At 43.4% G+C, this 16,784-nt stretch overlaps 1 protein-coding gene and 1 long non-coding RNA gene across 2 annotated transcripts; one reads left to right on the plus strand and one right to left on the minus strand.

Moving 5' to 3' along the window:
- The first annotated feature begins 689 nt into the window (after positions 1-689).
- Positions 690-14,652, plus strand: dgke (diacylglycerol kinase, epsilon). Its single transcript, XM_031284519.2, has 11 exons — positions 690-1,208; positions 1,585-1,744; positions 1,832-1,951; positions 2,551-2,694; positions 2,862-3,019; positions 4,924-4,972; positions 5,773-5,886; positions 6,053-6,124; positions 7,129-7,256; positions 9,707-9,818; positions 14,198-14,652. The coding sequence occupies exons 1-11, from the start codon at positions 757-759 to the stop codon at positions 14,420-14,422; spliced, it is 1,734 nt and encodes a 577-aa protein (XP_031140379.1). The 5' UTR covers positions 690-756; the 3' UTR covers positions 14,423-14,652.
- On the minus strand, positions 2,422-2,931 carry LOC116039612. Its single transcript, XR_004102465.1, has 2 exons — positions 2,834-2,931; positions 2,422-2,711 (listed from the first exon to the last, which is right to left on the minus strand). It is a non-coding gene; the product is annotated as an uncharacterized LOC116039612 (long non-coding RNA).
- Positions 14,653-16,784: the final 2,132 nt, after the last annotated feature.

Consider the following 16,784-nt stretch of genomic DNA (forward strand, 5'->3'; position numbering starts at 1 on the left):
ACGCATGCGTGCTGTGTAGCAGCAGTCTGCGCCTCAGAATCAGAGATGATAGAAAAGGTGAGATGTAACTTGTGTTACTTTCCGTGTTCGCTTATATATTATGAGGCAAACGGGAAATAACATGTCTCACATTCGCTCCAGATTTTATTTTTTTTCCGTAGAGAGACTTATTTGACGTTAAGTAGAAAGAATATAGCAACTTTAAGTTTTTCGGCCTTCATTTTGTTCTACTACAATTGCTAAAGAGTACAGTTTCTGTATTGTGTCTGTGCCTGATATAATTCATTAACACATAAAGGCTTATCTGCAAAGCATTTGTCATTAGCAGCGGCACTGGCCATGTTAAGTGCTAAATACCTTTGAGAAGGTAAGTGCACTTGGCCATTGTACCACTGGTGGAAGTAAATGTACTAAGTGTAGCCTATGTTTACTTAAAGATCCCCTTCACTCAAAAATGTGCGTTTTCCCTGTTGGTGAAGTGAATCATCTTGGCGTTTAAATACTCTCTGATAAAGCTAAGGTAGCGAGGTAGCTCATTGGCTCAACGTCACATCGCAGTCTTCTTGTTTAGAACTCGTTCGTTCTACATCTGAATGTTAAGATTGAAAGTGGTGGCGTTCTGTTGGTGTCTGTGAACATGCGTGTCGCGGGGAAAAGGTCGCGTGCGTCCCGTCAACACCCATTGTTGTTTACATAGCTCTGCTCTTTACTCATTTCCGCTCATTTAGCATCACCCGTCGCCACCGTCCAGCAGCGATGTACAAGGAGGGGGAAGAGGTGCACGACGACTGCGGCTCCCGGGAGGAGTGGACGCTGCTGTTCTGGACCTCTCTGGCCGTCGTCGTCCCGGTCATCATCACACTGTGGTGCAGCGCCCAGCGCTCCAAGCGGAAAACGCACATGAAGGATTTCTTTCGCAAAAGCAAGCACGGCTGGCACTACACAGACCTGTTCAACAAGCCCACCTACTGCTGCGTGTGTAACCAGCACATCCTCCAAGGGGCTTTCTGCGACTGCTGCGGCGTGTGCGCCGACGAGCAGTGCCTACGCCGGGCCGACCGCAGCCTGCAGTGCAAGGAGATCATGGCCCCTTGTAGCCCTGACGGAGCCATGGAGCATCGCTGGGTCCGCGGAAATGTCCCCCTCGCCAGCTACTGTGCAGTGTGCAAACAGCAGTGTGGGACCCAGCCGAAGCTCTGCGACTTCAGGTGTGTGTGTGTGTGTGTGTGTGTGTGTGTGTGTGTGTGTGTGTGTGTGTGGGGCATAGTCTGTCGAATAGATGATTACCTACACACTAAAAGGCTGTCATACCATAATGGGGTGCAACAACATGTCATTTTAATCTGTCTTTAATTTCCTCTAATGGACTGCTGCTCATCTCTGGCATTGCTAGGGCATGAGCTGGCATAATCTCACATTGTCAGATAAATAACTCGGCTAATCCTAATGCCAGTTTCAGAGGTCAGAGACAGACCAGCACCCCTGCAGCTAGTGAAGATTCAGGGGTTTGCTTCCTTCAGCAGGAACTGCTTTTTGTGCGAATTTCCTTGCCTTTCTAAACGGTTTGTGTCCCTTTACCTTCAGGTGTGTGTGGTGTCAGACCACAGTGCACGATGACTGCATGGACAGCCTGACGGATGGAGACCAGTGTGAGCTGGGCGAGTTCCACAACCTCATCATCCCTCCTCACTACCTCTACCGTGTCAACAAGCTCCGCCGTAGGCAACCGGAAGAGTACAGCAAGGTGCTGCACATACAGTGTGCTCATACTGTGGTGTCCCAGAGCTGTTTTTTTTTTTTTAACTGTGTGTGTGTGTGTGTGTGTGTGTAGCTGGCATCTTCCTGTGGCAGTGGCTGGACTCCAGTGTTAGTCTTGGCTAACACGCGTAGCGGTAACAACATGGGGAAGGTTCTGCTGGGAGAATTTCGCACCGTTCTGAATCCTGTGCAGGTTAGGCTGGAGTTTCTCACTCAGTTAGCCTAAATCATCCTTTTAACTCTCCCTTTTTGTTATCCTTTTTATAAAAGCCTGGGGATGACTCAAGGTTAAAAGGTCCCATATAATGCTAATTTTCAGGTTCATACTTGTGTTTTTGGGTTTCTACTAGAACATGTTTACATGCTTAAATGTTAAAAAAAAAAAAACTCAGTTTGAGTGCCTGTCTTTTTAAGCCCCCCTCCTGTCCTCTGCTCTGATTGCTCAGTGTTTCCGGGTCTTCTGCATCTGTGCTCTCTGAATCTCTGCACTGTCATTGCAGCCGGGTAATGACTGTAACAGCACTGTAGCGGCACTTTCTACCTATGAATAGTATCGTTGTGACATCACAACCGTACAGAAGTCCTGACGGCCCGTTTAAAGGCACAGTTTTTTCAATACAGGCTGTGTGCATTTTTTGTGGATTGAGCATTGAGTAGTTACTGTATATAACACATCAACCTGCTTTATAATCAAAAAGTAGATGGAATTCTCACTTTTTTACAATATGGGACCTTTTCAATTTCTGCACAAAACATGATTTAAACCTGTCTTATCTCCCTCCTCTCCTTCAGGTGTTTGACCTGTCTGAGCTGACTCCCTCCAAAGCCCTCCAGCTGTGCACCCTGCTGCCCCCCGGCAGTGTCCGGGTGCTGGTGTGTGGGGGCGACGGCACAGTGGGCTGGGTGCTGGATGCCATCGATACTATGAAGCTGAAGGTCAGATGGGACTGTCTCTGAGCAATGAGAATGCATTTTTATTTTTTTTATTACAATTTATTTCAAGTGCTGCAATGTGGCATTTCTTTATCCACCTGTGTGTACCACCTCTTCTCTGTGCCGAGTTAATAACACATACCTGCTGCTCTTATACTCTCCTGTGTCAGGGCCAGGACCAGTTTATGCCAAGGGTGACCATCCTGCCTCTGGGGACAGGAAATGACCTGTCCAACACTTTAGGCTGGGGTGCTGGCTATGCTGGGGAGATCCCTGTGGAACAGGTTCTCCGTAACATCCTCGATGCCGAGGTGGTCAAAATGGACAGGTGGGGCACGTTTGACAGGCTACATTTAGTGCACACACATTATAGGCTCCGTAAAGTTCAGCTAACGCATTGGAAGCATTAGCGCTTGGTGGGATGTAAACACCGAGTATAAACACAGCCGTGAATTTGCGTGGAATGTAGAATGGTCGGCATTTAACAGTCACAAACTCCACCGGCGGTGAGCAGTAGTTGGATATAAGCACCCCATTTCTGCACCAGTCCGTGTTAACACAGCCCACCTCCACGAGTCTTACCCTACAGAGCAGCATCTCTATCTGCTCTGAAGGCTAGCAGGCCTGGTAGCTGGATAGAGGAGTCCGGTACACTGTTGTTCAGCCATGTTTCCACAAAAACAGAAACACAGCAGTCTCTGAACTCGCGTTGGGAGTTTCGTTGAAGTAGGATGTAGTCCAATTTGTTTGACATTTGCAAGCAGGATGGATGGGACAGGTGGCCGGCTAGCGTTAGCTTTCCACCTAGCTCGAACTCCTGCCCTCGTTCCGCGTTTCTGCTTTCTCGCACACCGCTTTCGATGTCCCCTTCCCCGGGCTAGCGGCATCGAGCGACACCTTCAGCTGGTCTCTGTTTTAGCTACAGAGTGAGACCTCTTTTCTTCTTCTTCTTCTGTACTATCTTTGATTGCACTGCACATGCCCAGTAGCTCAGCTGTACATCATGTCAGCTAGCTAGCTCCATAGACAGTAAAAGAAAGGCTGTTTCTACAACTTCGGTCAGTTACAAGGCAGGATTAGCTGGGAGACTTCTAAATGAGGGCGCACATGTAAGTAGTTCTTTTGTAGATTATGGTGAACTTGTGTGTTGTAGCAGTGCTTTGCTATTGAGAACGAGGTAGCGTTAGCATGCTAACGCTACGAGCTAATGGTTGCGGTTAGCCTGCTCGTTTCGGCTTGTGACATCACAAGCCGTGCCGATTTTGAACAGCTCACCCAGAGACTGAAGGCAGGACACATTCAGAAACCGTATCTCACTCTAAACAGCATGGATGGATTTTTTTCAAAGTTTGTATGTGTGTGGAAGCACCAGAGACACAACATAACACCCCAAATCCCAGAAAAAGTGATTTTTTTTCATAATATGGGCACTTTAATGCTAATCGGTGAAGTATCCCTTTAACCGATTAGTTGTCAACTATTACATTAATTGCCAACCATTTAGATAATCGATTAATCTGTTTGAGTTTTTTTTTTTTTTTTTTTTAAATGTAAAAAAGTCAAAGAAATCCTTTCCAGCATCTTAAATGTGAATATTTCCTAGTTTCTTCACTCCTCTATGACAGAAAACTGATTTGTCTCAGAGTTGTGGACAAAAGAAAACCTTAAACGTAATCTTGGGCTTTAAAAAACATTTTTCACCAATTTATGACATTTTATACACCAAACAACGAATCGATGAAAATCGTCAATGACAACAGCAGTTGACACATTGAATCAGCAATGAAAACAATTGTTAGTTGCAGCCCTACTTTGGAAAAAAAGTGTTCCACAGTATCATTCAATTCATCAGCTTATACATAGTTTTATGAGTCTTACAAAAGTACTGTGTTTTTGTGATGAGATTGTTGGCATTAAAAGTCTCTAAAAGTCTTAATGTTGAAGGAACTTTTGTTTTATGCTTGTTTATCTAATTCTGGAAACTGAGGTCATATTCTCTCCATTTCTTCCTGGGAAATTGAGATTTTGACGGACTAGTGGGAAGTCATTTTAGACCCAATAGATTCAAATTTGACTACCTTTTATGAGGCAACAATACATAATTAAAAAAAGGATTCAGTATTTCTCCACCAGAATTGTTTTCATGTCCATCTGTATTTCTAAAATCCTAGCTATCGCCCTGTTTGTCTTTCTGTTGTTCCTGCTTATTTCCTGCATACTAATTTTTTTCAGATGGAAGGTACAGGTGGCTTCAAAAGGCCTCTACTTTCGTAAACCAAAGGTGAGTTTGACCTCTTTTTTTATATTATTTTTGGGGCATTTTTAGGACTTTATTGACAGGACAGCTGAAGACATGAAAGGGGAGAGAGAGAGAGGAATGACATGCAGCAAAGGGCCACAGGTCGGAGTCGCTGCGTCGAGGAGTAAACCTCTATATATGGGCGCCCCCTCTACCAACTGAGCTATCCGGGCGCCCGAGTTTGACCTCTTGTTTTGAATTCTTCAGTCTTCTCTTTACCTGCGGATGTGTTATGATTCAGGCCTACTAGTCTCGCTTTGCCAGACCTTCCTCCACAGCGCTGCGGAGGAGGGTCTGGCTAGTCCACACAGCATTCCGGGATGGGAGAAAAATGTGTTCTGGTTTATTGGCATTTCTTTAAACCAATCAGAATCGCCTTGAGCGGCGCTATGCACCGGGCAGAGCCACGGTTCCGTAGCAGTAGCCTCAGGAAGGAACTTGTTTTGGTGGAACATGTGTACGTTCAAAAGTTGTTTTAGTCGTGCAACAGAAAACTCCCGATTGGACAGATAGTCTAGCTAGCTGTCTGGATTTACCCTGCAGAGATCTGAGGAGCAGTTAACCATAGTCCTCACAAATCCACCGGAGTTTAAAATTCCAACACAAAGGAAGCGGAAGGTACCGAACATCCAGCCGAAAAGAGTGACATCCGGCGGAATGTCCTGTGGCAACGGAGCAATCCCAGAAGGGGAACGTCGTGGATATAGACTACAGGCCCACTGACGCTCAGCAGTACATAAGACATACATACAGTATATTTATATCCTGCGTGTCCTCCTCAGGTTCTGTCCATGAACAACTACTTCTCTGTTGGGCCTGATGCTCTGATGGCGCTCAACTTCCACGCACACCGCGAGAAAACGCCCTCCTTCTTCTCCAGCCGCATCATCAACAAGGTCAGAGATACATAATTAACGTGCAGACGTTTACTGAATTAGAATTAGCATATTGATACAAAGGCATTGCCTCCGAATAGGCTGGCTTCCTCATTGTCCGAAGCATCAGAGAAATAATGTGCCTTTTTATAGTAATGCTTCCTTCTCTGTTTGTTTGTTTCCCCAGACTGTATATTTCCTGTATGGCACCAAAGATTGTTTAGTGCAGGAATGTAAGGATCTGGATAAGAGGATTGAGGTACAGTAGCTGTGTGCATGTGATGAAGCTTCATGTTGATTCTTCTTCTTCACCTGTGTACTTCATCGAGAGAATCAAACCGAATCAGCCCCATTTGGAACATTCCTTGCTAAAAATCACGGATTTATGGCCTAAATTATTTTATGCCTCTTACCAAGCTGTCACTATGAATGGGACTTTCTTCTTGTTTGATTCGCATGCTAACAACAGTGATGAAAATGGCACAATAGTGTTAGGGAGTTTTCATATTCTGTCAGGCCTTCCCTGTGACAAAAAAAAGACCTTTTGTGGTTGATGGGGGGGAAAAAAATATCCACTTCTGGATTTTACTTTTCTGGAATGGACATTCACCTCAACCTGTATATGTAATTTGTTCATCCCTTCTCCATAATGTTGTATTTTGAATGAAATATCCGGAGAATAAATCTAGGGGAGTTGACCTACATCAACCACTCCCCATAAAACCACAGTTTGTCACTTTTATGTTTCTGTTCAGTCAAGAACACTCCTGTCAGAGATTTATTGCAACCCATGGAAATACAGTTAAGCTTGGCGCTGATGGCTCCGCTCTTTACGATGCTCCCTGGATTAGCCAAGCAGCATGCTAAGCTGAAACAGGGAGCGCGATGTGGAAACCCCCCCCCCCCCCAATGGGTATACAAGAGTGGGCCCAAAGCAAGACATTGAAAACCATTTTAACCTTTTGAGTCATGTTAGGACTCTGCACTAGGAAGGTGGAGGCAAAGCTTTGACAGCAGCAGCGATGAGAGAAGCCGCATTAGGCTGGCAGGGATCAGTAAGTCATATTTAAATGGACCGCCTTGATGTGAGAATGGCTGTGTGTGTGGGACTAATAGAAATGATAATTCACTCAGCGGCTGCATGGCTTCCGCGCCCTGCATGAACTAAGTGTGTGTGCCTGTGTGTTTGTGCCTGTGTGTGTGTCTGTCTGTCTGTCTGTCCGTCCGTCTGTGTGTGCGTGTGTGTGCGTGTCCCTACTGCAGTTGGAGTTGGATGGAGAGAGGGTGGCGCTGCCCAGTCTGGAGGGCATCATAGTTTGTAACATTGGCTACTGGGGCGGAGGCTGCAGACTCTGGGAGGGAATGGGGGATGAACCCTGCCCCCCCACACGGTAAGACCTGCTAGGGCTGAACAATGTGTATTTTTTTTTTTTTTTTTTTAAATCGTCATCACAATGTCAACTTACGCGACAAGAGGGATTTTTTTGAGTTACACGAAGGAGAGTATCAGTAGGAAACTGCACTTTAAAAAGTAACTATCATTCTTAATTGTATTCATGCCTTTTGTGTTCAGTTTAAATATTCTCAATAAAAAAATGTAATGTCATAATTTCCTTTCAGTTTTCTTTAATTCAACAAGCAATTTGTTTTGCGGCAGTGTACTGAAAGCAGCAGGAAGGCAGAAGTACATATATCTGTTTATGTATCGTGTTGTGTTTGGAGACCTACTGGCCATTTCTTAGTCCTCTCTCGGCTTATATCTCCCGCATGAGGCCCTTCCTCGGAGGAAACCCACCTATGTTTTAATATTCTTCCAATCAGTGATTTTTTTTTTAGGACCTGTTGCTAAGGAGTCAAATTTTTCCTCATTGGGTGTGTTTATTTTTGAGACTGCCCATTTTACCTTTTTTTTTTTTATATATTTTTTTTTTTAGAGAAACCAATTTCTGCTGACAGTGCACCCTTTAGTTCGCATTTCAGCTGAGTTTGCAATTACCCCTGCTCCGGATCTGTTCCCACTCGTCTACCCCTATCTGAAAACTTCAGCTAAATCGGCACTTTATCCGTCCCTCACACAATCCCATACAGGAGATGCGCCGTCTCCCAAACGGGCCTCCCCTCTGCCCCACACTTGGCCAGCCTTGGGATTCTGACATCAAAGCTGTGTGCTTCAGCAGGGTTTCTGCGGGATCTTAAAAAGTCTAAAAAAAGTCAATTTTAGGCCTTTTAAAAAGTCTTAAAGGTGCTCTAAGCGATGCTGGGTGATGTCTCTTCTTGTTGACGTTGGAAGTATTTTCAAACAAAACGGAACCTCCTCATCCCGTCCCCTCCCCCTCCCTTCCACACACTAACCCCCCCCCCCCCCCCCAACCCCCACCCCAAAATCCTTCTTGTCGGCCATTGGCTGGAACACTGTTTCTTATGTTTGGTGCAGGTTGGCCAGTTTGTTTTAGTTGCCGTTTGTGGAGCCTGGGCTGTCTACAGAGACCACGTTTTTTTTTACAGTGTGTTCAGGGGACAGACAGCTAGCGGATAGTGAGGAGATGTTTGCTGTATGTGACAAAAACTTTTGTAGCCTAAAAACGTGTGACATTGCTTAGAGCACCTTTAGCCCTTGTGTTGTCCTCGGGTCAAATTTGACCCGTTCTTAAAAACTTCTATAAGAGAAATATGGGCTTCTTTTTAACTTAATTACCCAAAACATTAAGTACAATTGCAAGTACTTGATCAGTACTTTCATTGAAATTTGGGTATTCAATATTCAATCATTTGAAAAAAATTGAAATGGATTTAAAACCTGACTAAAGTTTGAGATACAGGTCTGTGATTATCCATCAACATAGGTTCCTCTAATATTAATCAAAATCATTCATCATTTCAAAATTGGGTATAATTTCCTATAAATGAAATGTATTGACCATGTATTTCAAAAATACGTGTAAAACTAATGGTAATAAGTTGGCGTTAGTGAAAAATAGCATCGAAAACGTGGAAAAAAAAAAGGGACAAAAACATTGAAAAAAGTGCTTTAAAAAAGGGACAAAAACATCAAAGTGTGTCAAAAATGTAAAAAAAAGTGTTAATTTTGAACCAGAAGGACAACAACTGCATGGTCAACTGGAAGACAACACAAGGGTTAAATTCGCTGATGTATTGTGTTCTAGGTCTTATATAATTTTTAAACAGGTCTTAATTTTCCTACAGCCATGTAATGCTACCTCTAATGCTCATCAAAATAATTTTTATTTTTTTTATTCTGTTATAGTTCTTTCTTTCGCTAGTCCAAATATAACGCCTTATATGTACATCTCATTATTACTCTGTCGCTTGTATTCAAATTGAATACATTTATTTACTTTGCAAGTACTTTTGTGACTCTGCATTTCGTTGTACTTTGATGTCGTAACATAGGTCTTAAATTTCATTCATAAAGGTCTTAAATTTGACTTTGCGAAACCCTGTTGAGAGAGAGAGAAATGCAACATTTCTCCCTTTTATCATAAACTATAAAACCCATATAGCTTGCAATGTACAGTCCCAGATATTATGTTTAAAATCACACCTATATTGTCATAAAGTACCACCGTTTTTATACCAGATTTTCTCACAGCATCCGCAAGTATAATATCGTTATTGCGATATTCAACCACGTTATCACGTGTCGCGCAGCCCTGCTGTGAGCCTCAGTTAATACGTCACCGAAAATGTCAAATGCCCATCAAAAGTCAGCCGAATTCATCCCTAGTTATTGTTTATGCTGTGGTATCCTTACTGAAGGGTTTATAGCAAGTGCGCCGGGAAACCATGGCAACTAACGGGGAATTCCCGTCTCCCCCTGCAGGTTGGATGATGGTCTGCTAGAGGTGGTGGGTGTGTTCGGCTCCTTCCACTGTGCTCAGATCCAGGTCAAGCTGGCCAATCCTGTACGGCTGGGACAGGCCCACACTGTCAGGGTGAGGCCATCACACACACACACACACACACACACACACACACACACACACACACACACACACACACACACACACACACAGGCGTAGGTGTGGTTTTAACATTTGGGTCATTTATTTATGTTAAAGGAAATTATTGTTCTCCTGTATTGTTCAAAAACCTTCTGCATATTCAAAACATCACATGTATTTCCAGATGTTTTTTTTTTTTTAGGAATCATGTACATCTCAACAACAACTCTGTTAGAGAGTGAGACCTTGTTAAAGCTATAAGCTCCAAAGTGTAAAGCTACATAGAAGATATGAAACCACATCTTTAGTTTTCACGCTCCTGTTGTGTTCTTTAACCCCCCCACCCCCCCAAAGTAGCACAAGTAACGTTAAACACAGTTCTTGTTTTCTGTACGTTTTGAGTCCCCTGATTATTTTTACCTTCTGAGGGGGACAAATCTACTTCTTCTAAATATTATGAGGGACAAATCCCCTGCATCCCCCCTGAAATCTACTCCTATGCACACAAACACACACACACACACGCGCACACACACACACACACACACACACACGCACACGCGGTCCTGCCACAGTGCTTCTGGTTTACCTCAATAAGAGGGTATGGAGGAACACAATGAGGGCTAGGGCTGGGCAATATATTGATATTATATTGATATCGATATATGAGGCTAGATATCGTCTTAAATTTTGGATATCGTAATATCCTGATATGACACGTGTTGTCTTTTCCTGGTTTTAAAGGCTGCATTACAGTAGAGTGATGTCGTTTTCCAAACACACCAGACTGTTCTAGCTGTTCTATTATTAGCCTTTACCCACATAGTTATTATATCAAAATAACTGATTATTTATCAAAAATCTCATTGTGTGCATATTTTGTGAAAGCACCAATAGTCAACCCTACAATATCGCCACAATATCGATATCGAGGCATTTGGTCAAAAATGTCGGGATATTTGATTTTCTCCGTATCGCCCAGCTCTAATGAGGGAGTCAAATTAGTTTTCACTGCCATTTGTCTCGTCACACTACTTGAGAATCTAATTTGAAACTAATCCGATTAAGCTTTTGCTACTCGGCTCTTGCATGTGCTCAGATCTTTAGTCTTGTTTCCTTATTCTGCTCTTTAACCCTTCAGAAACAATGGGGTTTGTGTTGCCACTGCAGCCTGACTGTGACAACAATAGGACACACAACAGGGGAAAAAGAATTTGAATATTATTTGAATACAGTACATAGTTGTGTACAAGGTTATGAAAAACATTGCTGGTAACCAAGGGTGTAAGTTTGATGTTGCAGGTGGGGGAAACACAAAGTCAAGGCTTAAAGCTGTAGTGCGTAGTTTCTGTCGCGCCCCAATGACGACAAAACTGTCGGCATGTCCACACATGATACAAGCCTTCCATGATCGCACACTGCCCCCCGGACGACACAATCTTCTGAACATAGCCATACTGAGAAATACAGAGAGAGTTGTGTGGAGCTGAGTCTTAATTAAATCAAATTAAGCTCAAATCAAGCTTTTTATTTCATGAATACAGTGTATTAAAACAACGAAATTCAAGGTGCCGCTCCAGATCAGTGCTTCTAAAAAGATAAATAATTAATAAAATATGTAACAAACAAACACCCCTCCCCTATCCCCTACATACATTTCACTCTCTCTTTTCTCTCTCCCACACACAGTCACCCACTCACATATACAGCACATGTATTTTGGGATACAGGCAATTGACTGACACCCTCCCATCCCTCCCAGACAACACACACCCTCCCGCACACATACTACAGTATCTCACAAAAGAGAAAAAAGAAAGAGTACACCCCTCACATTTTAGTAAGTATTTCATTATATCTTTTAATGGGACAACACTGAAGAAATTACACTTTGCTACAATGTAAAGTATTAAGTGTACAGCTTGTATAACAGTGTAAATGTGCTGTCCCCTCAAAATAACTCAACACACAGCCATTAATGTCTAAACCACTGGCAACAAAAGTGAGTACACCCCTATGTTAAATTCCCATAGAGGCAGGCAGATTTTTATTTTTAAAGGCCAGGTATTTCATGGATCCAGGATACTATGCATCCTGATGAAGTTCCCTTGGCCTTTGGAATTAAAACATCATCACATACCCTTCACCATACCTAGAGATTGGCATGGTTTTATGTCGGTTAGCCTAATAGCTGCTTAGATTTGCATCGAGAGATGATTTTATGGAAAGTACCCCATGCCAATCTCTAGGTATGGTGAAGGGTATGTGATGATGTGGGGCTATTTTAATTCCAAAGGCCAAGGGAACTTTATCAGGATGCATAGTATCCTGGATCCATGAAATACCTGGCCTTTAAAAATAAAAATCTGCCTGCCTCTATGGGAATTTAACATAGGGGTGTACTAACTTTTGTTGCCAGCGGTTTAGACATTAATGGCTGTGTGTTGAGTTATTTTGAGGGGACAGCACATTTACACTTTTATACAAGCTGTACACTTAATACTTTACATTGTAGCAAAGTGTAATTTCTTCAGTGTTGTCCCATTAAAAGATATAATGAAATATTTACTAAAATGTGAGGGGTGTACTCACTTTTGTGAGATGCTGTATAAGATAGCAGCAGGTTTCAGCATAAGAAGAAAGTTCACAGATGAGATAATGTCCAGAGATAGTGTGGTTGGTCATGACAGGGGGATGGGAGATGGGTTGGGGTGGGAAATGGCCATTTATTGCACAGAATTATTGTTTGTTCAGTGAAGGTATGGCCCAGGGGAAAAAGCTGTTTGTTAGTCTGGGGGTGCGTGCTTTCATTGACCTATAGCGCCTGCCAGAGGGAAACCGGTTGAACAGGTGGTGAGCAGGGTGGCCAGTGTCTTTGAGAATGGATCTGGTTCTGTTGAGGCAGCGGGAGTTGGCGAGGGCAGCCTAATTAGCTTTGTAGCAACTCATTTGGCAACGGCTTGAATGCAACGGACGTTCATTAATATCAATTTTTTTTAAAGAAGACTTTTGGGGCATTCTAGGCCTTTATCTATATAGGACAGCCATAAGACATGAAAAAAAGACATAAGACGTGAAAGGGGAAAGAGAGGGGGAACGACACGCAGCAGAGGGCCGCTGGGCGGAGTCGAACCCGCGCCGCTTCACCTGGGCGCCCCGCACTAAAGCTTTACGCAAAAAAGAAAAGAAGAAAAATATTTCTTGCATTTGTTGTTATATCAGATTAGCAAATAACACGTTTGGATGGAATTGGTCTCTAAGCCTTCCATAATGATGGCATTTAAAATTGGAATTGCTGAGTTAGTTTCTGTGTTACTAATGGCCTGACCCAGGGGTCTGCAACCTGCGGGCTAGCCCCGCTCCAGTGGCTCCCTGTGGATTTGAAAAAAAGATATGGAAATGAATAGCGCTTATTTTTAAACATTTTAGTTTTCATTTATCATTGATGTAGGCCTAAAGTGATTGTTACATTCCCTATTTACAAGTATCTGGCTGAGAGTGAGTGAGTGAGTGATATATATATATATATATATATATATATATATATATATATATATATATATATATATATATATATATATATATATATATATATATATATATATATTTCGGAACTGCTGCAGAACAAATGTACTTTTAAGAATGAGATCACCTGGTCAAAAGGCAGGGCCATAAAACTGGCCACAAACATCCCCATAATAATAAATGCTCATTTAGACATATCAGTAATATTGATTGGCTAATTTAGACTTAATAGGCTGTTACCTTTTTATTATAAGGCTGAAATATGTTTTGCGGCTCCAGAAAGATTTTTTTTATTTTTATTTTTTATGGCCAAAAATGGCTCTTTTGATAGTAAAAGTTGCTGACTCAAAGAAAGAGGCCAGACAAAAATAGATAATAAACCGAATCACCATGACGTCAGTTGATTTGAATTGCAAGAGATATGTGACAACGGCAAATTTGTTTTTTTTTTTTTCTGTGGTCATTTTCTGCAAATCATAACGGAAATCAATCACCAATCCCTAACGGAAATTGCAGCCTTGCAGCTGACCATTCTCTGTTTTTAGACTATAAAGCAATTTGAAATATTACACAAGGAGGTAAATTCAGGTGGATAACAGCAACAGGAAAAAGATGGCTGAAGTCGGACCGGGGTCGTAGCTAGAGAACAGAAACAACAGTGGGCACGTTTATCGGTGTTTTAAGCCCCCAACGTCTCCTTCCAGGCAGCGCTGCCTGGAAGGAGACGTTGGGGGCTTAAAACACCATCGAGCAGTGAGCACCAGATAGTGGAGGTAAACGCCACTGCCGCCATTATTGACAAGAGAAGCGTTTATCTCCTATTGACGTTATCTCTCCCTCCCCAGCTGGTTCTCAAGAGCTCCAAGATGCCCATGCAGGTAGACGGGGAGCCGTGGGCCCAGGGTCCCTGCACCATCACCATCACCCATAAGACCCAGGCCCTCATGCTGTACCACAGCGCCGAGCAGACGGACGACGACGACGACGAAGAGTCCAGCGCCTCGGAGACAGAGAGCCCCACCCCCCACGACTCGCCAAGGCCCCCGGGGCCGGCCTCCGCTCGTGCATGACCCAGCCCAAACACCATGTGATGTGGAGGCTTCTCTCTCATCTTAGGTTCTGTATTGTTTTCTGCAGCCCAGTTTCTTAATCTTAATCCCTCAATTGCAATTGGCCCTTAAACGTGATTTTTATGATTTCTGCGGAGGCTCCCACGCAGAGCTTTCTCCGTAGCCTACGGAAGTGGCCTGAAGTTCATACTTGTGCGTTGGTGTGTGCGTCGATCTCTTTAAGAGAATAGCAGGCGTGTGTGTGTGCGCGTGGGGAGTGTGTGGTACCAATCACATTGATGAGAATAGGGGTTATAACTTTCCTGTGTAATCCTTTCACATGTTTTCAGAGAGCTCACAGTATGTTGGAAAGGTTAGTTTGGAAAAGTGGCTGGTTTAATTAATTTATTTTTTGTTTGGTCTCCTCGTATATTCTAACCCAGAGCTCAGGCAGTCCACCCCCCCCTCCACGGGTGGGACAGTCAAGAAGAGGTGAAGGTTTTGGAGAAAGGTTGCTGTTTTTATTTGCACTGATCCCTTGTGCCATATATAGTCAACTAGACTGTATTTATTATATACTGTATTTACAATGGAATGCCCAGTGCCGCCCTGCAGGTATCACTGAGCCATTTCTAACAAGTCGCCCTGGTTCGATTGACCGAAACGCCTACAAAGCCATGTCTAAACCAACAGCAGATGATGAAGCATTGCCAACCGGAAAGAAACAGCACTGTCACGATTGTGAAGTGGAGGTTTGGCTGAGTGAAGGCTCATCCAAAGTGTTATTTTCCTTTTTTTTTTTTTTTTTTACTCCACAAAGAGCACTAAACACACAAAACACATTTTTCTCTGTGTGAAATTTTCACCTGCACAGTCTATGTTAAATTCCCCTTTTCACGCTCCTCATCACAATGTTGCTAGTTTTGAAATGTCTCGTGCATTTGTCACCTAAGACAAGAGCTGCATCTCATAGCCCTTAAAGATGCCCTGCCACACGTATTTCATTACTTTGTGGTAATGTCTGAAGTTCTACCATGGACTCTGTAACATTTTTTGTGGAAGAAATGCCTTGGTTACCTTGTTTCAAGCCATTCTAGCGTGGTACAGAAAGCCTGCAGGAAGACTCAGCTGGATTTGTGCCAGTTCTCATTAATATTCAACGAGCTAAGCTGCTTGACTCTGATTGGCTAACAGCTAGCCAATGAGAGCCTGGCTATCAGCATCCTTTACCCAGCGCAACTGGGCGAGCTCATGAATAGTAATGAGCTCAGGCAACACCACGTCGGACTGACCAGCTTTTGTAATTGGCCTGATTTCTCAGCTTATTTCTTTTCAGTGGCTAGAGCTGACAGAGGAGGTAGCAGTTCATTTTCACATTCACGTCATAACACAAATACATATGGACCTAACATATTTAAAAAAAAATACAAGGAAAAACAGTTTTGTGTGGCAGGGCACCTTTTTTTAAATTGCCTCCTCAAGTCCTCCACTCGCATCCCTTCCTCGCGTCTCTCCCGAGCCTCCGCGGGAGAGACTAAGACGGGAGGAAATCCTGGGAGGAGAGAGAGGATCCGAGCAAATTGTGTTTTAGAGAGATGAGACGTCCTTTCCTCTGAAGCGTCACATGAATACGTCAGCTGTTTGGGCGGAGTTAGCAACTCCTTCAGCTGCACGGCTTCCAGGAAGGCTGCTCTCGCGTATCCTCGCTCCTCCATGATCCCTCCTCGATGCTCGCTCCTCGGGGCAGAAATAAGAGCTTTGAGACGGCCTTCACCGAGGCGGGACAGAACAACGTCCTGTTCAGCAGAGGACCGAGGAGTCGAGGAGCTGTCAAATAAGGGCCATGAGATGCAGCCAAGGCTTTGAAATGTGTGGGTGTGTAAGCCAAAAAGTGAAATCTCGATGGAGCAAGGGCTCTTGTTAACAACTGCAGTGTGTTGTCAATCACTGGACGTTGATGTTGGTTTGTTTTGACTTCACGACGGCCTGTCTCAAGGAGCTCGCCAAACGGCTGGATTGTACTAAGATGCAGTCTTGAAACTTATTTAACCTTCCTGTAAGCGCTGCAGGAAACTGACGTGTTCATTTTGAACGTACTGCCAAGTAACTGTTGTACTTCAGAGGATTGGTCTTGCCTACACGTAAATCCTTTTAGTCCTTCCTCTTGTTTTTCCTAGTTACTCCTATTTACATATTTTTATGTTGCACTGTTTTGGCACTTGCACTGATAAATACCTTCCACTGCTTAGGATGCAGGTTATATACTGTACACAAAACCATAATGCTGACCTTTTGATGTTGCAGCCGATAGTAATAACTGCTGATGAGATTAAGCTGTCCCATGTTTTTTTTTTTTTTTACGTTACTGGAGTAATCGCCTTAC

This window comes from Sander lucioperca, chromosome 4, assembly GCF_008315115.2.
Source record: "Sander lucioperca isolate FBNREF2018 chromosome 4, SLUC_FBN_1.2, whole genome shotgun sequence".
Classification (NCBI taxonomy): Eukaryota; Metazoa; Chordata; class Actinopteri; order Perciformes; family Percidae; genus Sander; species Sander lucioperca.